Source organism: Hippoglossus hippoglossus, chromosome 16 (assembly GCF_009819705.1).
Source record: "Hippoglossus hippoglossus isolate fHipHip1 chromosome 16, fHipHip1.pri, whole genome shotgun sequence".
NCBI lineage: Eukaryota > Metazoa > Chordata > Actinopteri > Pleuronectiformes > Pleuronectidae > Hippoglossus > Hippoglossus hippoglossus.
This window is the reverse complement of record NC_047166.1, coordinates 18,663,772-18,689,732: the sequence shown is the minus strand read 5'-3', so window position 1 is coordinate 18,689,732 and position 25,961 is coordinate 18,663,772. Positions and strand designations below refer to the sequence as shown.

Here is a 25,961-nt window from a genome sequence, read left to right as displayed (position 1 = left end):
TGTTCCACAGAGTGGGATCCCTGACAGAAGAGGCTAGGTCTCCTCTGGTCCTCAGCCTGGTCTTTGGGATGTGAGCAGGGTCTTCACTGAGGACCTCAGGTTACGACCGGGCACGTATGATGTCAAAAGATCCAAAATGTAGTTAGGTACGAGTCTAGAGCGGGCTTTAAAAGTTAGCAATAAATCTTCACTTCAATTGTAAAATATTGCAAGCCAATGAAGAGAAGCTAAACTCAGAGTAGCATGCTCTCTTCTAGCAGATTTGATGAGGAGTCTGGCTGCTGTGTTTTGGATTAGCTGTAATCTATGTAGACTCTGTTGACTCAGGCAGGTGAAGAGGTTGCACTGATCCAAACGAGAGGAAATGAAGGCATGGATAACAATCTCAGATTTCCTCTGGTTAAAAACACACACTTGAGTGTGGGTGTGCATCATATTTATCCCCTGCCCCTGGAGCCAGCTCACTGATTCCCAATCATCCCATCAACTGCTCTCCCACCTGACCCGTCATGTTAGTAAAGATTATAATAGATGACACTTCTGAGGTGTGGTTCTATTTTAGTATTTTATATACAGTCTATGATTTCTAAAGCGGTGACTCTGTTCCTCTCCGCCCACCAGGGGGCAGCACCGCCCTGAAGAACTCAGAGTCTCGGGCCCTCCGGACTCAGCGAGTTAGTGACGGAAGAAGAAAATGGAGGCGGCAGTGTTCATTCTGTCGCTCGTTGACTGCTGTGCCCTGATTTTCCTCTCGGTTTACTTTGTATCCTTCCTGTCTGTGCGCTGCTGGGTGTGTGCGGAGCGGGTCGGTTGATATGAGCGGGGACAGGTGGAGCCGCGGACCGGGGGTCGGTGAGCCCGGTGTGAAGTGATGAAGTGTTTCCTGGTGGTGGAGGTGTAGTCACAACAACACGGTCCTACAGGTCAGGAGGACAGTGAGTCAGCACAGACACAGATACACCAACCTGTCTGTCTGTCTAACTATCTCTAACTATCTCTCTCTCTCTGGCTCTCTCTCTCTTCCACTATCTATCTGTCTATCTACCCCCCCCCCCCCCCCCCCCTCTCTGTCTGTCTGTCTGTCTGTCTATCTATCTATCTCTCTAACTATTTATTTCTCCCTCTATCTATCAGTCTGTCTGTATGTCTATCCATCTTTCTCTCTCTCTATCTATCTCTCTAACTAGTTCTCTCTCTCTCTCTCTCTATCTATCTCTCTAACTAGTTCTCTCTCTCTCTCTCTCTCTCTCTCTCTCTCTCTCTCTATCAGTCTGTCTGTATGTCTATCCATCTAAGTATCTATCTAACTATCTCTCTCTCTATCTATCTGTCTGTCTGTCGATCTCTTACAATATTTCTCTCTCTGTCACTCGCTACCTTTGTCTTGGTGTATCTCTCTTTGTATCTCCTTCTCTCTCTATCTCTTCATATCTCTCTCTCTCTCTCTGTGTATTTCTCTCCATCTCTCTCTCTCTCTCTACCTCTTTCTAGCTTTCTTCTCTCTATCTCTCTCATGTGCTCTCTCTCTCTTCTCTCTCTTTCTTTGACTCCAGAGCTGCTTGTTGTTGTTATCGTTAATAATAGTAATTATAATAACTGGTGTTCATTATTAACTTCATAACTCTATAAACCTCCCCCCCCTCTCTCCTCCCAAACCGGTTGAGGCAGATGTTTGCCCACACTGGTTCCAGAGGTTTCTTCCTGTTTAAAGTGGAGTTTAACAGGAAGTGCTGCTTGTTGTGTGAACGGTTGGGTTTCTCCTTAACTTTGAAAGGTCTCCACCTTACTTTAAAGGTTGGGTGTGTTTGCCTTTTACACTTTTATTGACTACAGAACTTTGATCATTCACAGCACTGGCCTTATCAAATGCTTTTGGCGTAGAGCCACCGATGCAAAAGCAGCGTTTCTCGAGACGGAAGTGAAAGTTGAGAATGGGATGAAGGCATCTTGATAATTGCATAGAGACTGTAAACTCTGGCAGCATTTAGAAGGAGGACCCCTCTCTTGTGTCAACTTCTGAAGACAAGGACTTTCTCAGGCACGTTGTGAAACATGCATCAAACTGTTGTGCACGCGCAACCAAAATCAGTAACCAGAAGTTGGTCATCCTGTGTGCCCACGCCTGCTTGTGTCATTTGTTGTGATGTCTGAAATCAGTTTGTTTTGTTCGGTTGGTCGGAGCCAATGGAAACAGAATGAAAAGCTACATTGTGTTTTACCTTGACTGAAAGCTCAGATTATCACCCTGTCTGATCTAGAATGTGACTACATCAACGCTAGAGCCTGCTGTTCCAAGCTGAACAAAGTAAGTCATGGTACTCTGGATCAACACACTTAAATCTATAATTATACATGTATGCTGCCTTTTGTTGTGCCTTATTATCATCACATCTTTTTCAACAGCCGCTGTAGTGAGAATATTCATATTTGGCTGTATTATTTCTGATGTAGCCGTTGTATGTATGTTTGTGTGTTTGATATGTTGTGTTTCCAGTGGGTAATTCCAGAGATGGTTAGCCAGTGTCTCTCCACGATGCTGATGTTGGTGTCCATGCACTGGTTCATCTTCCTCCTCAACCTGCCTGTAGCAGTCTGGAACATTTACAGGTCTGTTTCTACTCGTGCTGTAATAACAGAGACTGTACACAAGTACAATGTGAGACAGTCATGAGATGGTTATGTAGTTTTTTACCATAGGAACTCATTCATTATCTCTGGCTGAAATTGGCCATTGAAAGCACTGAGCAGGGCTTGATTCTGCAACACACACACAGTGACATAGACAATGAAGGTTTTATTTTAATCCAAAGCTGCTTCCAGACATGCACTCAGCTCTGGACATTCTCAGGACATTCTCTGGAGCGGCTGTATGTGTGAACGTAAATGTCAGCGTGAGAGCCTCCAGACTTTCTGCAGAGTTTCTCCAGCCAGCCCCCTTGTAAAAAGTCAACAGAATGAAAGACACAAAAAAGAAAAACAACTATCTCAGGATGAAAAAGAGCATCACACACATTTGGTTTACTGTAGGTAAGAGGACAGGGTTTATGGTGCAGTGAGGCTCCCTGGTGAATACTCTTCCCGTCCCTGCAGGCATGTGAAGGTTCCGATGGGAAACATGGGCGTGTTTGACCCGACTGAGATCCACAACCGAGGTCAGCTCAAGTCCCACATGAAGGAGGCCATGATCAAACTGGGTTACCACCTGCTCTGCTTCTTCATTTATTTGTACAGGTGGGAGCGTCGGCACTGCAGACACACTGACATAGAATGACAGGCTGGCATCTTGCAGCAGTCAGCACACTGCCTGTATGATAATAGTGTCTGTTTGCACACTGGCAGTTTTGTATTAACACTTTCCCACCTTGTTTTTCCAGCATGATCTTGGCTCTGATCAACGACTGAAGCACTCGGCGAGCTCTCAGATTCCAAAGCCGTCAAATTCCAAACGTCAGGTTTTTCTGTTTTACCCCTCACATCCTCCACTGTATGCATCAACTGTTCCAGAAAACGTTTACAGTATCTGCAGTTGCACTGAGCTTCATGCTGTCATCTGTGTTGTCACAATCCCAGTGTGTTCACTTGGACACGATAATAACTTGATATTTATCCATTTAACACTTCACTGCCATCATGACAAAATTCTGTTGTTAGGGACTTAGCTCATCAGTTCATTTTCTTCAGCTTTTATCTGCATTAGTGAATCATTTCAACGGAAACAGCAAAATTGATTACATTGGTTTGAGGACTCTGAAAGATTGGGTAGCCTCCGCATTTGTCTTTGTGTTGTGTATGCACTCGTCGGTCTTATCCAATGCTGTTGTTGCTCCTCCATTTCTCTAAACTCCCCCAGTTCCAACATTCTCCCAGTTTACTGTAACACAACGGACTTGAAGCTTGCACAAAAGTTCTGATCTAAGGTTTTGTGAAAACTCTGTTATTGTGACAACACGGGCAATGATCAAACAGTGGATCCCTGCCTGATCCTATTCTTAGCCTTTCTATGACCTCCAGCATCACACTCCATCACTGATCACCAACACACCACTCTTCTCCCCACCGACACACACCCACCTCTGGGCAGAGTGAAAGACAATCACACTAACCAGGCACTCCTCTTGTGTGGTATCTGAAAAATGTCACATCTCGGCTGAATGCTGTCTGAACTGAGAGTGGCAGTTTGGATTCAACTTCAGTCACACACCAATGCAGTATTTACTGAACAACTTTTATACTGACAATGTGACATTCCGTGGGTGAGCAGGTGTCTCAGTTCTTCACTCGGATGATGGACGTGTGCACTCCTCAGTCATGACTGTTCTGAACTATGAGAGGCTGTAGTGTGAGCTACTTGTGCAGGGATCCTGGAGAACTGCACTTCAATGACTTCATGTCTCATTAATGTCTTTTGGGGAGGGAAATGTGTTTCATAAATAAACATGAAAGACAAGTTGTTTGTCTTTATTTTCCTTGAGGTTGGAGATTGCACAGTTACTTTGCAGCAGTGAAATCCAAAGAACCATTTCTTTCGAGGAGTCTGTGTGTTGTAGCTCCGCTGGTTTTCTCAGTTAAATTAACCAACGGAGAAGTTATTTCATCTCTTTTGATTTTTTTCTTTTTTTGTCCCAATCTCTTAAACTCAAACTTCAGAAACTTAGTGGCTGGTTACTATACAAGTGAAATGCTAAAGAATTACAGTGGATGATGTGGTATATTAATATCTGTTAATATATTGTATATAATTAATTATATACCGTTTAATATGAATCTATGGTTTGAAGTTAATGTATGATAAAAGAACGTTTTCACACTTAATTATACAGTACATTACATATTGTTCGGTCAAAAAATTATTTTAAATTTTCCAATTCATTGTGACAGATGAAATTAAGAAATTGAACTTCATTATTATTAAATTTGCCACAGAGCAAAAAAAAGTTCCTGCACTGGAAACACTCCATACGATATATTATAATATATTTTATATATACTCTACAAGAATTCATGTTTATTGGCTTTAAGTAATAAATTCTAAGAATTATTATTATTGATGGATTATTATTATTTATGATGGATTTTGCTGATTATATTAATGTCAGCCCTTTATGGTGTAGTAAGTAGCATTTCTCCATTCACACACATGTATATGCATCCACAATCTATTCTGTGCTTTTTCATCACCTGTCAGCACAACCTTCAGGTTTAATCTGGGGTTCAGGTTCATCTTTGAATGCAGACTGGAGATGCCAGGGATCGAACCACTGACCTGGTTAGTGGTCAACCCTCTCTACAGTGGTACATCCGCCGCTATTGCTGCCTATGTGACACATCTTCTGATAAATATTTCATATCACTGTTTACAGCTCTAAAAACACTTACAGATAGCAGAAATTCAGTCCTCATTGTGGTTGGAGACTGACAACCAGCAAACTGCTGTTTTATTGTAATGGGTATTTATAGGGAAACACCTCCAATCACATTTGGTAACTCAAGGCTTATTTAATAAACAATGTGTAAGCATTGGAGACAAACTTTCAAATGAATGAATTCACTTTTCACTCATGTTAAAAACAGAACAGAATGTAGCTCTCAAAAGTTCCAAGTTAATATCCTTCCAGATCTTTTACCTGACGAAGCTGAGGAGCACCACTGAGCCAAACAGACCATACAGGGGAACGTAACAGCAGAAGTAGCGTAGATAGAACGACATGCACCAAACCAGATCCTTCACAGGACAAGCATGTTAATATGATTCATACAAAATCATTTACATGGAATCATGACAACTTAACTCTTTCCATATGTTTACACATGTCATTTTCCATCTGCAGTGTTAAGTGAAGTATTTGTTAACAAATTAATTATTTGTAACAGATAAAAAAAAACTATTTAACCCTTAAATACACAGTAAAAACATGTCTGTAGTTTCTACAGTCACATTTTACAGTAACTTATTGTTTTGTCGTTTTACAAAGTTTAAATGTATATCACAATTAATCATTGGCATAAATGATAATAACAGCAGCTGACAGTAACAAATTTTAAAAGTCCAGGTGATGCACAAAGTGGTTTGAACAAGCAGCCCGACATAAGTTTGATGGCGGAACCCTGTGAAGCAGCAAAGTTCACTGAATCCGATGTATTCTACTGAGAAAACAAAAAATGTTATATTGCTGTGTTTTGTTTGAGGCTATGTTTGTTTTTTAAGGTGCAATTGTTGGAAAAATCAGCAGTCAGATGACCTACTGCCTGAGGAGACGATGACGCACCACTGCTCAGTAACTGACAAAGTCTCGGTGACAATACTGGAAACTGCAGCTGCTACATAACTTCTGTAATTTAAATAGAACATATAAAGATAACGTTGTGAAGTAGATTATAATTAATTGTTGTTTTTGTGTAAAAAACTATAAATTGATGTTATTTATGAGCAGCCAACCCATGTAAACATTATTCCGTAATATAATGTAATACAAGATATTTTCTAGTATTTACTCTAAATTCTACGGTCAATTTTCTACAGTGTAGATACATTTAAATATTACTTTACTACTCAGAAGACAGGATCTTACCACCCAGTCATGGCGGGAGAGTATGGTGCGAATTTGGTCAGATTGGAAAAAAAAACGGGATAAGCAGTGGAGGTCCTACTAAATGACAGATAATTATTCCTGTAAGTCGTTCATGGTTTCATTCGGTAAAATGACTCTTAAAAAACGTACCAAGAAAGAAGTACTGGTGTTGGCGATGATAGGGCATATATATATACGTGTGAACTTTTTTATACCATACTGTAACAGAGGGACACACAGTTAGAGTAACCAGCAGATCAAATACTGGATCATTACTGGATTTAAACGAGTGCAACTTACCTCCACCGGTTGAGTGGCACCAATTACAAAGAAGTTCACCAAGTTGATCTCAGGGTCTTTTCTGAAGATGTTGGTTTTAGCGTGATGCTGGAAATGTCAATGACTCCACCAGTTGGCAGAAAATCCTTAAGAAAACAATCCTTTAATATCTGTGTAAAAAAAATTACAAAACGGAAAATATGATCAAGAATATCGATCACCTTTAAATGACCGATGACAAACTTGTCAGGTGTCCACAGTCATGCTGCAGCCAACCAGCCTGTGACTACATGAAAAGAGAACAAGCATTTAGAGGTTCTTTTGCTGCAGAGCTGGACGTCATTGGGAGCATTTAGACCAAGAGATGATGATGATGATGTTCCAGTCACCTGAGCAACTGCCAACATGACTGCACAGAGGCACGTCAGTATCCAGTTAGTTCCCCAGTGCCATATCATGAGCCAGGCGAGGGATTCCAGCAGCATGGTGTGACCCAGCTGGAAGCAGAAGAACATGGGCTGGGCACGAAACAACCCATCGCTCTCTGCCTGCGCACGTAAAGTGCGGAAATCCTGAATGAGTGCTGCCTGAAAAAAAAGAAAAGATAGAAGTATGTTTTATAATAGTTTCTGAGTGACGCACAACAATCTGGGTTCAGCACCTGATGGATAAGACTCCAGCCAATGGATGGGGCTCACGTTTTTGTTGTGGTCCTGGCTGGGCTCTGTTGCTGCCAGTTCTCCAATCGGCAAAGGCTTCAGAATCTTTTGCACACACTTAAGATCGGGATGAAAAGCAATAAAGGCCTCCTGGAAAAGATGAAAGATGGAGAAAATCCTGTGTGTCATGTAGCAAATGAGAAGTGGCATTTCACCACTGACATTAATTAGCACCACAACCTCAAAAATATAGAATAACCCATATGAGCTTTTATCACAAATAACGAATTTCAGACTCATTGTTAAAGTCAAGAAAAACAGTAATTCCTTTATAAAGCTCGAGTGATGAAACTAACCTCACCTCTCTTTTCTCATTTAAAACTGGTCACTACAGCACATGATCCAGTAACTACAGAGCCTTAGACATCCCCATACGTCATTATGAATAGAGCAGACTGTTGACTAAAGTCTAACATTCCCCTTGGTGATTTTAAATCTTTGTTATATTATGTTTTTCACGTTTCTTGTAATTGTTTTTATTAAAATAATCTCTATGGCTGTGGATCAAGCAGGGCGATCCGTGGACCACAGAAGCTACTTAGACACAAGCTGGAGGGTGTCTGATGTAAATGAACTGAAACACCCGACGATCCATGTTACATCACTGATGATCGGGAGATATTGTTAAAACCACTCTTTGTTGTTCACGTATCTATTTGCGGATTGTGACATGGGTCTCTCTTGAAATAGAGATAGATGTGGAGTCTGCCCCAAGATTAAATAATTTCTTTTTTTTTAAAGAATATAACCAGCATATCTACCGTGGCGTCCTGTCCAGCATAGTGGCTGATGACACGAAACCCTCCTGGATGTCTTTTTACCCACTGTGTGGTGCTGTAAACCTTTTCGTTCTATGACCAGCAACAGGTCGTTCCTGCTGCTGTGGCTCTGCACCTCCTCCCAGGTGTAAAGATGTCCAGCTCTCCCTGGCTCCCCTGGCTCCCCTGGCTCCCTTGGCTCTCCTGGTTTATTCAGCTGGCCTCCACCACCCATCTAAAACACACACTGTTTAACACACCCCTGACAGTGTTGTCACGACCCTCCCACTCTGCCTGTCTGTGTGCCTCACGCCATACTGGTTTCAGATACTGGGAGTTAGCTGGTGGGTGGAGCTGGGACAATCACCTGCTCCTATCTGCCCATCTGGGTGGGGCATCCAAGAAGGCATAAAACACTGCTCTTCTGAGAGGGTCTCTCTGTGTCTCTCAGCAGGGCCTGCTGCACCAGCCTCATCCTTCTTCCTTTGTTTGGTTTGCTGCACCAACCAACACACATCACACTATGTTGTCACTCATCCACACACTTCTGACACAACTGATGTCTCTCATACTTACACACCCCACTAGTGAATTAGTATGCTGTATTTGTTGAGCTAAATAAATTACTTTTGAATGATCTATCTGTGTGTGTCCTTTTCCCTCTTTCATGCCAGCCTTGAGCCAGGTGGTAACAGTGTGGACAGAGGGAACCGGTTTTTAACCTGTTGCTCTCTTTGCTTTGTATTTAGACGGTGAGGTGTGGAATCAGGGGGTGTGTTTTTATAATAACGCATATATGTAGAAGCAATTCATCATAACATGTGGACAACAGACAGAAATGAGAGCACAGACGGTCTGTGGAACCTCATATATACACTTTTTTAAAATTGCACCTTTTTATGCTGTTTTTATTTATTTACTTTTATTTATATTGTTAACCTTGAGGATTGCTGCTAATTTCAGTGTATACTGTGCAATGACAAAAAGTATTCTATTCTATTCCATAATATACAGTATATGAGATCCTATTGTTTTTCTGTTAGTGATTTAGTGTCCTAAAAGGACATGAAGTAAAACACATTTTAAAACCCTGAATGCTTTATTTAAAATATGCATACATAGCATGTCTCCTACAGAACAATACAGAACAGTTCAATCACCTTTTGTAATAACACATTTAAAATGTAAAATGGTTCCTGGCAGAAACTGCCTGCAAGCAAAAAGTTCCTACTTTGGCTTCTTGCAGCAAAAAGAGAAAATAAGAGACGCCTGAAATACTAAGAATAAACAAACTCAAGAAAGTAGCAGAAGCAGAAGCTAGAACACCACAACTGTGATTCACTCAAATGTAAGTGTGTGTATGTGTGTGTGACATCTATTGTTGAGTGCCACTGTGTGTGCATGTTCTGTGTTAGAAGAGTAGAAGCTGGTGCTGGCTGTGATGGTGCCTGGGCAGATAAACAGGGTCCCCACAGTCCTCTCCATCCTGCAGTTATCATCCAGGACTGGGAAGAAAAACAAGTCTTTTGGGGACATCTTGGGAACATGAGCAGACTGAAATGTGAATGTGGCTGCACTCTGGTTTATGAAAGTCAAAACACCTGTGTTCGTTGGTGTATAGGTGTAAATGTGAAGTCAGTGCTTTATATTACAACAGTCGTACACTTAAGAAAATCTGATGAAAAATACTGCTGATGAAGAGCAGCTGGATTCTTAAAAAAAACAACAGCAGGTGCGGGAACCCTGAAAAACACACGTCATCCTGTCTGCCATTGTACACAGTCTCATAATACATGCCATAACATACAAATATACAGCACATATTACATCGAATATTGTATCAAGCAAGTTTTTTCTTTTGATTCTCTGAAACACTTTGTAGAAGTTCATAATAACTTTATGTTACACTTGTGTACAAATGTGTTAGACACCGATTGTGTGATTAAACACTCAGGAATTTGATATTGTCCTCTCAGCTCACTGTGATGTGTTGACCTCGGAGGATAAGGCTCAAATGTTCTTGCTTTCTTTGTTGTTTCATCCTGAAAGAAAACCTCAGGTGCAGACCACAAGTCACTGAATCTCTCTCTCTCTCTCTCTCTCTCTCTCTCTCTCTCTCTCTCTCTCTCTCTCTCTCTCTCTCTCTCTCTCTCTCTCTCTCTCTCTCTCTCTCTCTCTCTCTCTCTCTCTCTCTCTCTCTCTCTCTCTCTCTCTCTCTCTCTCTCTCTCTCTCTCTCTCTCTCTCTCTCTCTCTCTCTCTCTCTCTCTCTCTCTCTCTCTCTCTCTCTCTCTCTCTCTCTGTGTGTGTGTGTGTGTGTGTGTGTGTGTGTGTGTGTGTGTGTGTGTGTGTTCTATGACCTGATACATTACTCCTCTGAACCAGAGCTCCGTTGTTTCCAACAACTGTTAAAACACATCAGTGAGCCACACTGTTACATCACCACGTACACACTGTCACACACTAGTTTATTTTGAGTCACACAGACCATCCTGCAGATGAGTCCATGTGGATTCTGAAAATGTAATGATCATTCTGACTCTAACAAACTCCCTGTTTGTTTGACAACAACTAGCAAGCCGATGTTTTTGAGGTGTTTCTAAAAGGTTCACATCGACAGGAGGAACAAGTTGGCTTTTGGAGCTGAGAGCCACAGACAGAGGGAGGAAGATGTAACGTTTTGAGAAACACATGGTTGCTTCTGGTCTTTTTTTTTACAGAATTAGTTGTCAATAGAATACAGAGAAAAACACCAGCCTTATCTTTTGAAACAGTTGAACTGGGGTTTGGGGCTCCACTGGGAACATTAATAAATCAGGGAGTGTCTTCTTAAATGTTACAGCTCCACATGTAGTAAATAAAAACACAAACACGGTGTGGTAAATGAAACTTGGAACAAGTGACAACTAATCCAAATGCAAATAAATTGATATAATGAGTGCTGTTTGTGTACATGAAGCGGTAGAAACAGAAATGGAAAGCAAACAGTGAAGCCAGAATCAAAAATCAAGAGGAAATCCACACAGAGCAACAGGAGACAACACTCAGATAATCCATATGCAGAGGTAAAGGTTGACAGATCATCCTTCTAACGCTATAGGTTTCAACACATCAGCAGCTGTATGCAGCCATCCACTGACACTGCATGAAGTTGCCATTGATCATGTTGTCATGTGCTGTCCTGTGTAACATGCTAGTCAAATACTACTCTTTCTCTGGCTAAACGCAGGAAAGCCAGAGGGAAAAAAAACAATGTTTTCCTCATTAAAAAAAAGACAAGGTAACGTAGAATTTAGCATTTTAAAAAATCCTTCTCTTCAAGTGGTTATTTCAGCCTTCAAATGTTCCTGCAGGTTAAATTTCTTCATAGGTTCAGGAGGTGGGAGAGGGAAAGAGCTGAAAATTCTTAATGTGAGCAGCTCAGACTGAGGACTGAAGGAAACGAAGAACACGCACCCTCCACCAGGTGCTGCTACGTCACAGCCTAGCACTACTCAAGAATAAATAAAATAATGTAGCTGATAATAAATAAGAGCAGGTTGCTCCAGGTGGTCCTGGATGGTGCTGAGGGAATGGGTCCATACAGGAGGAGGAGGAAGGGGTGATGGGTCAGATTCTGGATGTCCTGGGGCCCAGCTATTACCAGAACGGATCTGCTCTCAATAATGTGACGGAGTCCGAGAGCTGATGAGTTGTGACATCCTGACATGGAGCACAAGCAGCTCCGCCTCCAGGAGGCAGCTGTCCAATCATAAAGCTTCCCCCCCGCTTCATCCATTCAAGTGTCTACAGAGTCTTAGCGCTCCTTGGGTTCAGAGCACCAGCAGATCATCAGCTGTCCATACTGCAGCATTCTGACAGGGCAAGAAAAGAAGACAGATATCATTTCATCCTGAGAGCTTTGCTGCTGTGTTTACACACACTCATCACAACGCAACACAACGCAACACAACACAACACAACACAACACAACACAACACAACACAACACAACACAACACAACACAACACACTCGACTGAATGTTGGCTGTTGGTCCAACCAGACTCAAGAGCACCTCAATGGCTGCACATTTTCTCAGAGCCACGAACCATTCAGGTATAGTTTTTGAAGCCTCCAACTTTTGAACCATGAATCATGTATATTTCAAGAAGTGTGTTCTTTCACTGACATCATTGAGCCAAAATACACACTCATCCAGTTCTGATCATTTTATAACGTCCAGAATCTAAAACTGGACCATTCTTAAACTTCATCGGAGCCAGACAGTTGATCTAATAATTCCAGAAATCTCTGTCTGTCGCACTGACATGACCAAGTCACCTGACCTAAACTTAAATCAGCAGCTTTTCACTTCTCAAAGACAGAACTGAAAGCAGAAAACACTATCAAGTATTACGTGAAGGCAGATGCAAGAAAGGCCTGATGAAACATCTTGAGGGAGGCATTTGGTGAACTCCATAATTACAGAATTATATTTATTATTATATTAGTTTGTCCAGTTACTTTTGAATGTATAACAATGGTTGTAATTCTTTAACAGTTAATGTGAGATTTATGTTTATTCCCTTGAATTTCAGTAGAACTTCTACACTCAATTATATATTGATGGCTTTGTTTCAATCTCTGGTGGTGTACTCGGGTGTTGTTTACCCTGACGAAAGCAGTTTGCAATGTGCATCCTTCAGCACTAGGACCCTGACAACCATTCATGCTAGTTTACATGTTCATACCATTGAGCCCCTCTGCATCCTGGACATCCGGGAAAGGGGCGGGCCCCCAGATTCGGACGGTTCCATCATCGGATGCACTCGCCAGTAGTCCAGGCAGGATGGGGTTCCAGCTCACACAGTTGACCGTGCGGGTGTGACCAGTGAGCTCTGCAATGGGCAGCTCACTACGCCGGTGCCAGATGTAAACTTTGTGGTCTGACAGGAGACAGGAGACTTCATCAGCTGCTGCCAAATTTAAAGGGCAACTCTACGAATTTTACAAATGAAGACCTATTTACAATCATGTGTCAGATTGGACCAGGGTGCATGTAGGGGAACAGGTGAACCTGGTGCTTTATTTTATACTGTAAAGTACAACTTGTTTCCTTTTTTAACATTTGCTTTTGACTTGCCTGACGTGTGTTGTCATGACATTTTGTTGGGACTAAGGACGTCTAGTGATCAAGGGTTACCCATAATACCACTCTCTGTATGGGTTTGAAAAAAAGTTTCAAACTTTTATAACACATTCTTTCACTTATCTGGACTTAATTGAGTTGTTAGGACTTTTTAGGCAGGTGTAATTGGAGAGAAAAGGGAGCAGAGGACCTCGCAAACTGTTCAGCCTTAGGGTAGGAAGAGAGGATATATAAGAGAGGTTTCTGCTGGAGGAAGAGATTTTATCACAGATTCTGGAGGCAAATGTCCTGCCGTCGAACAGGAATGTGAAAGTGACAAAGGTTCCTACAACAGGACAATGATCCAGAGCAGACGTTAAAATCCACTGCACGAGAGCCTTACTGTTTATCATTGATGGGCAGAGAGACTGTTAGCTGCTACAAAAATGTTTGAAAGTCACCAGAGGAGGAGGGGGTGTTGTTACTAGGTACAGACTCAGTTGGGTGTCTAAACATCTGAACAAACAACAATCACATTCTTATTTTCTTTTTTTTCCTGCTAAACGTGATGTTGTCTTACCTTCACTACCACTGGCGATGAAGTCTTCATTGTGACCTCCGAGGCAGGAGTGGATGGTGTAGAAGCCCTGGGTGACCCCTTGGTACTTCCTCACCAGCACCCGGTCCTGCAAGTCCCATAGGTGCACTCCCTAGAAATGAACGCATTTTAATGGGACACGTTTCAAAATCAACACTTCACAGAACTGCTACTGTCGTAATTCAAATGAAAGAGTAGAGGTGTCAAAAGTGAGGAAGTAACAAGCTGCTCACCTGGGTAGCAACATTGAGCAGAGCTAACCTTCCATTTTTGGATACAGTGAAAGACATGATGGGATGGTCCTCCTGCACTCTGGAATGATACAACACGCAACATGATCCACAGACACAGTAAATACTGCTGTAAAGAGAGGCCCACTGCTTCACATAGAGGATACAATATTAAACACACACACATGTATCCATTGTCATGTGAACCATTTAGGAAACATACAGGAATCAATTTCCTATGTTAAATAAAAATGACCTAGTTAACTTTTGTGCAGGCGTCTACAAAAGGAGCAGGTAAAGTGGGTGAGGTTACTCAGCCCAATCAGGAAGTGACGTACATGTTTCTGTCTGTCAGGTCTTCAAAGTTGTATCCTCGGATGCGTTGGTGGGTGTCAGATGCAAGTACGGTCCGGCCGTCATTCAGACACCACAGGCACTGCACCCGAACTCCCTCCCATGAGTCCAGCAGGTTTCCATCCAAGTCCTAGGGGTCAGTAGAACATGAAGTGAATTCAGGAACACCATCAAAAGCTCAGGGCTGCAGTGTAATTCAAGATCCTTCCATAACTGATTTGAGGTCAGTTTTTTCTTTTTTGTACAGAAACCCTCAGTCTAAAATTCTGTAGTTGTAGAGCCCTGAATGATTGTGGGCAACTCTGAGCTGCATATACACATAGTGTATATACACACACATAAGAAACCTTTAGAGTCCTGATACACCACATGAGGATCACACCAGACCCTTTTTTATATTTATCCTTTACATACCAGCCCAGTTGGTTTCAGCTCAAGAAGCTAATGTCATTTTAATTACATATTGAAGGTGCTTTTGTTAACGAACAATTAGGATTTCAACAAAAGACAGGAACACTACATAAGATGTTTTAAGTGCATGTAATTACAGTATCAGTATCAAGTACACTATGAGCTGGACTAGTAGGCAACTGGCTGGTGCACCTCTATTAAATATGTTTTAAGAATCAATGACAGTGATTTAAATACATTGTGTGTAATGCTCAGCGCTTGTGGGCGCTGACAGGAAACTGTGCGCTGTGAAAGATACTCACACACTGGTAGAACTGGCCTCTCTGACCGCCGGTGACGAAGCGTTTGCCATCTGGATTCCAGGCCACACTAGTCAGGCTATCTTCATGAGACTGACTCATCTTTGTCCGCAACTCCCCCGTCTACACAGCGGAGCAGAGAGGAGGGAAGAACATGACTGAAAAGTATTAACACACTCTACAACATTGTTCAACCTTTAGGTTTGAATGGGTTTCGAACAGATTAATTGGGGTGGGACTACATTGTGTCTGCATCCACAGGGTCCAGGTGCCTTTTACACAAAGGTGACTAGATTGATCAGCAGCAGCCACTCTGCTTTGGTAAGACACTGAGCTGGGCTTGTTTAAAGCTTCACTAAGTCATTGTCTGATTATTCTTGCTTTACGTTTAAATGCAATGTGAAGTGACTCATAAGTACATACAAAGCCACACATTATAGTTTATAGGTTTAAAACAACACATTGTCACCAACCCGGTTCCTAGTAGTAGCAGCAGCAGCAGCAGCAGGTTTCAGTGACAGCTCTTTCTTTTCTCTTTCTTTACTGACTCAGGACCCTGGTTGCATGGTCATGTGTACAAACAAAACACACTATACAGTCATAACAATGGCACTTGGCCAGGGTAAAATTACATAAAATAAAGGTTTTTAACCCAGTGTGCAAAATTGTATCACACTGATAGAAATGAGGGGTAGAGCTACAAAGATGAGGTGTGATAAATCCCTCTATTATGATATAAAGTATAGGTTTGTGTCTGTATTGATACAATACTCTACAGCTACAGTAAAATATTAAACAATGTGGGTCACAGAAATCACCCCTGCTGTTTACACTGGCAGTGAATGCAACTATAGCGGAAGTGATTGGTCCTCTTCTGTTTATGACATCTGGAATTCAGCCAAAGCCCTTATGAGTCTTCAGTAGTCTGAATTACATTGATCAAATATATAGCTTCCAAAATGACTTTGTTCTTAGTACATGGTTCCCTCTTTGAGTGACTTTCTCTGCACTGCAGTCAGCGGCTGACATGCATGTCCACTTTGCAGCAGTGTAAGAGATGCTGTACCTGTACATTCCACAGCCACAGCTCGGAGCAGTCATCAGGACCACAGGCTATCAGATAGGCATCATCAGGGCTCCATGCCAGGTAGGACACACCATAAGCATGACCTTCCAGAGTCTTAAACAATTTCAGCTGCTGGGTTTCCTGTTGACCAACAGACAGACCGGTCATTAATCCAGTTATATCAGCTCTTACACAGATCTTTTGAGTGATTTGTTCCTGCAGCAAAGTGGAACTGATGAAAATTAATGATTACCATGTCAACTTGCCACACGATGACTGTGGTGTCTTTGGACCCGGTTGCCAGTTTTGTGCCGTCGTTGGAGAATTTGCAGAACCAGACTTCGTTGCAGTGCTCAGTAAGAATCTGCTGGGTGTAGCAGGGGAACTGTTTCCTAAAGATTAGGAACACACACACACACATCAGGCAGATCACATTTCATTCTGCATACTATAATTTGTTTTTGTTTTTAACAATTTGAAGCTTTCTCAGCACTTGTGCGCATTACGTTCGTCAGTATTAAACAATGTTTAAGTGTAAATGTTTATTTGCATTAACACAAATATGCTGTGCATTTATGTGCATATGAACTGTTTCTGTATATATTTGGGGCTTTGTCAAGGAGTCCTGAATGAGGCAACCTACAAAACTTATCCGGTCTGTATTATGCAGGGCTTACAAGATCTATTGTTACACTACATCTCACACAAAACACTGTTCAGATGTGCAAAGCACTTACTGTGAGGACCCACTATTTGATGTAATGCAAACTGACACAAAGACAACTGTTTTTTCAGTCACCATGTTTGCACAGATGCTAAATGATGGTATGGTGCTGTCAGTCAGCTGTATTCTCAGTTCTGGACTGGGTATTAATTGAGGGATGCAAAAAGCAAGACACTAGAGAAGAGGACCCTAGGCTCAAGCCCTGTTGTGGTACAGAGCATGTGGGTCCTTACCGGCTACAGGCGTGGTCCAGGAGCAGGGACACAGAGTCGAGTCCACTGTCCAGCTTGGTGTTGTGATAAAGGCAGCGCTCCCTCTGCAGCTCAACGGCCTGCTTCAGCAGAGTCTGCAGGCGGCGGGGGGGCAGCATCACTGAGGGAGGCAGATAGGCTGCGCACACGCAATCGCACACGCAATCACACACAGAAACACACACGTATTTAGAATATATAAACTGCCGTTGAACAGTGTAATATTCAGCACATACTATAGTCTCTCTCTTTAATTGAATTCCATCTACAATAAAGAATCAAACAAGAAATTATGTGACACACTTGGAGCTGTTCCAATGGTACTGATGTTGGAATTATGCTTCTACAGGTTGCACATAGGTGAACATGCGTGGGCATGTGGCTATATCTTTTGTACAGTGCATTTAGAAAGTATTCCCTTTCCTTTTTCTCACATTTTGTCCTGTCCCTCCAATTTTAGGGCTTTTGATTATTTCTCTAAGATGTTTCTAAACCTTGGTTGGAATCCGACTGTTGTCTATACAAGTCTATCACAGCTGACAATTCATAAAAAACATAGACATCAATAAGACAATGTCAAATGTAATAAGTTTGGAACGACTCTTCCTAGAGCTGGACACTTGGCCAAACTGAGCCCCTGTGGAGAAGGGCCTTGCTAACTGAATGTTTGAAGTCTGTTACTTAGTGTCAGTATTATCAAAGACAAGGGAACAATGTTGAATAACTACTCTACTGAGAATTTCTTTTCATGCTAACTACGAAGTGATATTCTTGTTATCACAACGTGCGCATATTATCTAATTTAATCTTATCTGAACCAACAAGTGTCATGTAATAGGCAGCTGCAGGATGTCAGAGTTAAGTAGAGCACAGTTGTCATCACTTACTATGCATGAGAATGAACCACTCCTGCGTAAATAGAATAAAGTATATGGCGATGACAACACTAGGGGGGTGTTAATGTTATAAAGAAGAAGTCAGCCTGCACTCACTCTGGAGGCGATCCAGCAGCTTTGTTCGAGACGCTGTGCCTTTGCCTTCCCACTCTGCTTTGGCTCGCAGGTCCTCTGCGTGACTGCACATCAGGTACCTTCAAAACACATAACAGTTTCTCAGCTTCTGTCAGACACACATATGGCTTATTTCAAACTGAGCTTACACAGATGATTCACTTCATCTGGTGATCTGTGTGTGTTCTGTAAAGACTCCTCCTTCACAACCACTACATCAAAAATAAGCTTACAGTAGCTATTTCAGCTCCCTGTTTGTTGAATTCAAAATCACAGTTTAGGGTGAACATGCATTTCTGATCTGACGGGTCTGTTTCTGAATGCTGAAGACTTTTCTGTTTGTCATGGCATTTGTTAAAATCAAATAAAAAATTTGTTTTAATATACTGCACTGTTCTTTGTCTCCCTACTGAATGAGGTCTACAGTCACAACAGGGAAAATTAAAAACAACACACACACACACACACACACACACACACACACACACACACACACACACACACACACACACACACACACACACACACACACACACACACACACACACACACACACACACACACACACACACACACACACACACACACACACAATTAAATTCTAAGTAAATGACTGACAAAAACTTTTTTTTTACAGTCACAAGGGCCCTGTCAATCAAAGTGCATGACACACAGTCATTGAAGCAGACATAGCATGCACCTGTTGCAACACGGTAGGTGTGTTTGACTTAGGACACTTTTCACATTCACCAAGAAGTTAATTAAATTCTAAGTAAATGACTGACAAAAACTTTTTTTTTACAGTCACAAAGGCCCTGTCAATCAAAGTGCATGTTTTAATCACTGCTATTAATACTACTATACCTGTGAGGGATTACATACATGTTCTACTGCAACATGGAAAAAGCTTAACTTAAAAATTAAAGCAAAGAGCAACATTTGACCCTGTAAGTTTAGGGAAATTGTGTAAATCCCAACTCTGCTTTGATTGACTAAGGTTCCCATGTCGGCTGGTGCATTTACCCGCTCAGGACGTGGATACGCTCCGTGTTGTACTTGAGAGGAGTGAGCTCAGCTCTGAGGACCTGCAGGGCCTCCAAGACCTTTCCATCCTCCAGATATTCCAGGTACTTCTGCTGCAGCAGCAGGAACTTCATCCGCTGTAAAGGACAGGGTGAGGACAAGGCCAAAAATAACAAAAAAGGACTGTAGTCATCACAATGTCTGCAGGCTGTGTTCTACAACATTTATACGACATCAAGATAGAAAGTTCAAAAATACTTTGTTTCCAACACATATGAATGAATTGAGTGTTTCGTTCTATATGCTTGAAACATCAATTGTGAATTTTTATGTTCAGTACATTTGGAACATGCTTATGAATGAACTGTCACTGGTTTGTGGTCAGTGTTTTTGACCAACTCACAGCCTCTGAGGAACTTCTCGTGTTCCTAATGCTTAATGGTCCTACCCCTTCCCTCATTGTGACCATCGTTCGTACTCCCATTATTATTGCTGAACTGACATCCATCTTTGCTGATCTCTGTGCTAAGTCCCCTGATGTTATTCTGACTGGTGATTTAAATATTCAACTGAATAAACCCACAGACACACAGAGATAAGATGTTATCTCTGCCTTGGATAATTCGAATCTTGCAACCTTTAACAAAGGCCACATTTTAGTTTGCTGTGCTGGAGTCATCACCACATAACCTCAGTGCTGTTTTCATGTCACTGTTAAAAACAAATTCTCTATATTCTTCCACAATGTTAAAAACATTATAATCTGAATTCGACAGACACCTCTATTAAACTTAATCATCCACCTCCTTCACTACTGCTGAGAGGGTATCACTATAATGATAAGTTACTTTGTGCACTAGACTCCTTGGCTCCACCTGAAAACCTGCATAGTCACATTTAAAAAAGGTCAAAGAAAACTAGACTGGCTGCTTACCAACTAATTCATCTGAACTCATATAAGAATGATTTAAACTCTACTATTAACCTCGAGGAGAGGAACACACACTATTATCCAATGCCAAGAAACTGCTTAAACTTAAATCTAGAACAGACCGTGGCAGGTCCGCTGCAGGCCCATCTGCATAGGAATAACTTTTTTTGCCATTTCAGTCCAGTTTCCGACCAAAACATAGTACAGAAAATGAAAATGACAAATGATCTCCTCCTGACAGCAGATAAAGGCCTCCTCACCATCCTCATCCTTCTCAACCTCAGTGCAGATTTTGATAACATCTCCGATTCAATACTATTGGAGCACCTGACTAGTACAAATATAAGTATTAGTATTGGGGTCAATGGCTCTGCACTGCTCTGGTTCACATCATACCTATTTGACAGTATAAAATTTGTACAGGGAAATAATGTACAGTCTTGATCAGCACCACTTACACATGGCGTTCCCCAGGGCTCAGTGTTAGGACCACTTCTATTCAATATGTACATTCTCCACCTTGTCAAATTCTCCATCATTTTGAAAACCAATTTCCTTTGTTATGCTTCTGAAGTTTAATGGCACCAGCATTTAATTTTGGACTCCTAACAAGTGAAGCCTCTCTCAGTTCTGATTGAGGCTCATTATGTGTTTTGTATATCTGTCCTGCTATTCTCATCTCAAACAGTGTGTAGACAATGAACAAACTGAAAGCACTGAAGCAGATCATTGATCTCAGGATGCCTTATAAGTCAATTTATCAGTAGTCTTGGCATGTTCAATATATTTTTCTCTCCCTACAGGTATAAAGAACTCACAGGTCAGGTCAGGATTTAAGTCAAGTTATGTTGTTGTATGCCTCCTAGATCAAAACAAACTTTACGGGGAATAATGAATGATGTCTATCAGATGCAATCAAATTGGCTGCATTGCCACTAGCAAAACATCAGGTTTTAGTTGTGCTCGTTTCACTGGTTGTTATGTGAAACTGCTAAAGGGTTAAATGTTTTAATCTGTGGTACTGACACAAATGTTCGAATTGATCAGTACCACCTTCTGCTGCTTCCCTTTTAATTGGTCCCTATATTCAGAGATCTGTGATCATGGCTGCTGTGCAACGTAAAAAGTAGACTGACAACACAGCTTCAGGGACAAAAGGGTCTGCCTGTGTTTTGAGGACTGCTAGACTGGCCACTTACCACTATAGCACTTGGAGAATGCATCATTCCCTTCAGCTCATTTAGGTCACTCTCCGCCTGCATAAAGAAAGGGGCAAGGTATGAGAGGGAGGTTTTGTTACGTTAGGTTGACAGAAAGAGCTCAAAAACAGGAACAATCTTTCACACACAACTAAATTGATATTAGATACAGATTACAGATTACTGTTTACTAGACTCCAAACAATATGGATATGCATTGCAGATTGCAGAGCTTGGTTTCACCTTGTCCCACTCTCCTTCCATGACATGATTGCGAAACCTGGTGGCAGAGGGGTGCTCCAGTCTGCAGCCAGACTCCTGCATCAGGAGGTCCACCGTCTGACTGCACCAATGTACACAACAGAACAGAGACAGAAATAAATCAACATCATATTAAATGACCTGGGAATGTAGAAATCTCTGATATGATGCCTGGAACTAGAGCATATTCAGTGTTGTCATGTGAGCTACTGATTCATAAAATGCGTGTCTGACACTATGCATTGTGTGACTCAGGCCACTCTTTGTTCACTGTTCTCTGATTTCCTTCTATGAGCGGTGAAATGGAGATGAGGGAAAACTGGTGGGATGAGCACAAACGCACGACTCTCACTGTTTGAAGCCATTAGCCAATCAGCTGATGATTCAATTGACAGAAAAGTAATGCACAAGAAGTTTTAATAATCATGTATTGATTACAACTTCTAAAATATGACGGTGTTCTTTATGTGCTGTGTGTTCTTTGGTATTTTACAGTTAAAAAAAAAAAAACACCGTTCCAAACACAGCTGTGGGCTGTGTACAGCAGAGGAGAGGCCTACAGCTTCCTCACAGTGAACCAGGATGTGCAGCACTGGTTTGTTTTCCACGGAGAGCAGGACGGATCTGAGAGAGACTCCCCCTGACAGCTGCTGGCTCCTGGCCGCTCAGATGCTTCACTTACTTGAGCCCCAGGTCGTGTAGGTGTTGTCCTATCAGCCTGATGACATCCTCCTCAGACTGAGACAGACGCTTCTTCTTCTTCATGTCCGACGTGTTGCAGTCGTCGTCGTCGTCGGCCGCAGGCTGCTCCGACACTCCGTTGTTGTTGTTGTTGCTGCTGCTGACAGTGTTTCCATTGTTGGTAACTGACACCAGTCCGTTGGAGTGAGCTACCCCGTCGGCGGAGGACTCCCCGTTCTGTGCACCGTTTCGGCAGGACAGCTCTGAGTCTCGGTCCTGTCCTGCCCCGTTAGCCTGCATGTTACCGTGGTGGGTACAGGGGACACGATGTGTGGACAGAAGAGCGATGACCGACACTGCGGGGATAACACGAGCAGCCGTTCGTCCGCCGACAGGCCCACTGACCCAGATGCAGCCCCGAACTGCCCTGTTGCCCCTGCGGCCGACTCTCCGTGTTTGTGTCGCGGCGGCAGCAGCGAGGATAACCTGGTTTTCGGCTCGGAGGTCGAAGACACGGAGGCCAGACTTATTTAGACGGCGTCATTTTGTGAGATTCGGTGTCGAGCGGCGCTGTCAGGAGGCGGTTATGTCGCGGTGAAGTTGTCAGTGCAGCTTGTTATTGTTGCTCTGAGACAGCTGCAGAGCTGCCCTGTTATGGACCGACGTGCTGACGTACACTGAAATTCCTTCACGTCGCTTTGCGTGAGCTGCGTCACCGACAGGGGGCGACAGCACGCCAGCTTTCTGTTTTTATTTCTCACTGCAATCAGAGACGTGCACACATACACAAACATGTTTGTACATCTAACTTAGTGAGCACCCTCATTGACATAATTAGACTAACTCTAACCTCAACCATCCAAACTAAATGCCTAACCTAAACCTAATTCTAACCCTAAAGCAAAGTCTTAACCCTCAAACAGCCCATTGAAAAAGTGAGGAATGTCAAAATGTCCTCACTTTCCAAAAATGTCCTCACTCTGTAGAGTCTATGTTTAGAATGGTCCACTCAAAGATATAAGTACAGGAACACACATACATGCACACACATACACAAACACACAGACATGTAAATAAATGTGACTAATTACTATGTAACCTGTTCATTCAAAACAAAGTTAGGTCATTTTGAAAATCTTAATAACATAGTGGTATAATTTTTAACTATCATAGTAACGCCCTGAATGCAGCAGGTATACGCTCACTTTTTTAGGAACACCCCACTAACACTGGGTAGTTTCTTTCTTTGCTCTCAAACTGTCTTCATTCGTCTTTGAGACTCCTGCTATGTGACATGGAGCATTATCCTGTTGGATGTATCCAATAGAAGACTGTGGCTATAAAGGGATGAACATGGTCAGCAACAATAATCTATTAGTTTTATATTCTTATAATCTTCTCGAAGGTCTGTTTTTATTACTTTAAAGTACTTAAGTGATGTATATATATAAAAAATGTAAAATTCCTTTTTAAAACCGGGGCAGGTGGTAAATGCGCAATTGTGGAAAGCTCAAATATTCTTTTATTGAAAACAAGACAAAGCAATTCCAGAATAGGTTTCGTCAAAAGCAGTTCCCAATGTTTATTTCTAATTTGTAACTGTCATTTTCAATGTATGATCATAGGAACTTGGTAAAAAGATACACAGACTAGTATTATGACACAAGGAGATGATTTCTTGAGCAAAAACAATACATTTTGTTTTGATTTTCAGTTTTTGTGCAAGAAATTAAAATTTAACTTAACCAAAATTGTAATTTTTGAAGCCATCAGACCATGACGTCTACAGTTTCTCATGTCCATGAAAAAAGGAGATGCAAACAGAACTTCCTGTTCATGTGCTGAGATGTGTTTGTCCTTTTTTCAAAACTAAACAGTGAAAAATGGATTATTCTTTGCTGCTTCTCAGTAAGTTATTGTTGCCGTATGGCAACACTTTGCAATTAAGAGGTAAGGAACACAGTATCTGGTATATTAATACCATCTATATGTAGAAATTCTGTACAAAATGACATATGTATCGGTGGAGTGTAGCTGCAGCATTTTTATGTCACTCTCACATATAATCAATCAATATTGAATGATTTTCCCTTTATTTTCCTGTAGAACCACACTATTTATGATGCATAGTGTGAGACTTCACTTATTGACCTGCACCGAAGCTCTCTAATGTAATGCAGTCTTTCTCTATGACTTCACAGGACATTACATTGACTAAAAAAATGTATTGTAAATGCTTTTCACATGCATTTACATAGTGAAGTGTAGTGACAAGTAGTATAGTCCAGTATTTAGTATAGTGCAGTATGGTGTAATGCTGTGTAGTGAATGGTTGATGCCTACTGATTAAAACAAGTCATTTGTTGATGTCGGTGCTTTTCTCTTTATAGGACAAACTAGCATTTGATTGATACTTTTTCCTGCTCATCTTTTGTTTACTTCACTTTTAGACCTGTTTTGTTTATTATACTACTATAATGTGATATCTTTGTATTGATGCATTCGTATTGTGTTGCACACCTATATTTATCTATGTATTTATTATCTACTTGTTTGCAAGTGTCCTTCTGTTGTTTGCTATGTGACATATGACAGTAAGAGTTTATCAGAAACCTTAAAAAAAAAGTTTCTCTCCGTCTCTTGAAGATCCCGTATTTCATTGCAGAGGACCAAGCTACATTTATTCCAATTAATGATAAAATCAATCACAGAGAAGCAGTAGCTCTGTCAGTCTTTACTTTTCTTTACTGTGGCTTCTCCTGTCCGTCTGTTTGTTTTCAGTCACCCTGCAGAGATGTTGAGATGAGAGCTGAGGAGATCTTCCATGATCAATGTGCTGCAGTCTTCCCAATACCTTTGTAGTAATCACGACACGTAGGCTTGTTTTTATTAGATTTCTTTAATCAACTCGCCGTATGATGACAAACAACTGAAATGAAAGACAGCACACTGACTGAGAAATTCTTCAACTAAAAATCCAGGACTGGGATCAGCAGCTCAGAGCAGGCTAAGTAGAGTCACAGTCCATCTAATTCAGCCCACAAAGTTGTGAGGGGAAATCAAAGTTCTGTTTTAAAATCTGTCAGAATCTGAACAGTAACAACTACAAGCACAGCAGTGAATGTTGATGCCTTTTGACGCCATTGGCTGGCCCTGCTGGCGTGGGCTCTCCGGATGGCACGTAAGTGTTCTTGTGTTTGTACTTAGCTCAATAATTCTGTTGCAACCAAACCCTGGAATCATATACACATTTGACACATTATCCAAAGTGCTATTTTGTTCCCAAGCCTGAGATTCTTTTAAAATACAAATAAGGAAACAGCCGTGGTCCATGTTGTGGCTTTTACATCTAAAGCCATTCCTTTATCATTGGCACTTTCACATCTGTGTAAGAAAAAAGTCAATATCCCTGTCATTTCTAATAAATAAATCTGACCAATAAACGGAGTCTAAACTCTATGTACAATAAGGACGCGTTCAGTCCTCTTTCCC

The 25,961-nt window shown here is 41.6% G+C and overlaps 3 protein-coding genes across 3 annotated transcripts; 1 reads left to right on the top strand and 2 right to left on the bottom strand.

The window, feature by feature from the left end:
* The first annotated feature begins 663 nt into the window (after nt 1-663).
* cnih4 (cornichon family AMPA receptor auxiliary protein 4) lies at nt 664-4,449 on the top strand. Its single transcript, XM_034612052.1, has 5 exons — nt 664-763; nt 2,237-2,305; nt 2,495-2,607; nt 3,091-3,231; nt 3,375-4,449. Exons 1-5 carry the CDS (start codon nt 695-697, stop codon nt 3,400-3,402), a joined length of 420 nt encoding a protein of 139 aa, XP_034467943.1. The 5' UTR covers nt 664-694; the 3' UTR covers nt 3,403-4,449.
* Nucleotides 4,450-5,620: 1,171 nt separating this feature from the next.
* Nucleotides 5,621-8,560, bottom strand: LOC117777344 (fatty acid desaturase 2-like). The gene is given in 12 exon segments (XM_034612051.1): nt 5,621-5,722; nt 6,570-6,608; nt 6,610-6,647; nt 6,720-6,765; nt 6,768-6,788; nt 6,870-6,997; nt 7,072-7,095; nt 7,098-7,134; nt 7,238-7,435; nt 7,547-7,657; nt 8,329-8,412; nt 8,414-8,560. Coding segments are annotated over 12 exon segments (975 nt in total).
* A 2,117-nt stretch (nt 8,561-10,677) lies between these two features.
* On the bottom strand, nt 10,678-23,146 carry wdr26a (WD repeat domain 26a). Its single transcript, XM_034612046.1, has 14 exons — nt 22,471-23,146; nt 21,771-21,870; nt 21,528-21,584; nt 19,398-19,534; nt 18,357-18,454; nt 17,347-17,503; nt 16,643-16,781; nt 16,390-16,530; nt 15,327-15,446; nt 14,598-14,743; nt 14,263-14,341; nt 14,012-14,141; nt 13,055-13,249; nt 10,678-12,177 (listed from the first exon to the last, which is right to left on the bottom strand). The coding sequence occupies exons 1-14, from the start codon at nt 22,767-22,769 to the stop codon at nt 12,155-12,157; spliced, it is 1,821 nt and encodes a 606-aa protein (XP_034467937.1). The 5' UTR covers nt 22,770-23,146; the 3' UTR covers nt 10,678-12,154.
* Nucleotides 23,147-25,961: the final 2,815 nt, after the last annotated feature.

What these genes read in the sequence shown, in the direction of transcription:
- cnih4 (XM_034612052.1), top strand. Translation starts at nt 695, where the DNA reads ATGGAGGCGGCAGTGTTCATTCTGTCGCTCGTTGACTGCTGTGCCCTG. An exon ending in TTTTCCTCTCGGTTTACTTT is followed by an intron (nt 764 to 2,236) that starts GTATCCTTCCTG and finishes CTGAAAGCTCAG; the next exon opens with ATTATCACCCTGTCTGATCT. An exon ending in TTCTTCATTTATTTGTACAG is followed by an intron (nt 3,232 to 3,374) that starts GTGGGAGCGTCG and finishes TTGTTTTTCCAG; the next exon opens with CATGATCTTGGCTCTGATCA.
- wdr26a (XM_034612046.1), bottom strand. Translation starts at nt 22,769, where the DNA reads ATGCAGGCTAACGGGGCAGGACAGGACCGAGACTCAGAGCTGTCCTGC. An exon ending in CGTATCCACGTCCTGAGCGG is followed by an intron (nt 18,455 to 19,397) that starts GTAAATGCACCA and finishes TGTGTTTTGAAG; the next exon opens with GTACCTGATGTGCAGTCACG. An exon ending in TGTGGCTGTGGAATGTACAG is followed by an intron (nt 15,447 to 16,389) that starts GTACAGCATCTC and finishes TCCGCTGTGTAG; the next exon opens with ACGGGGGAGTTGCGGACAAA.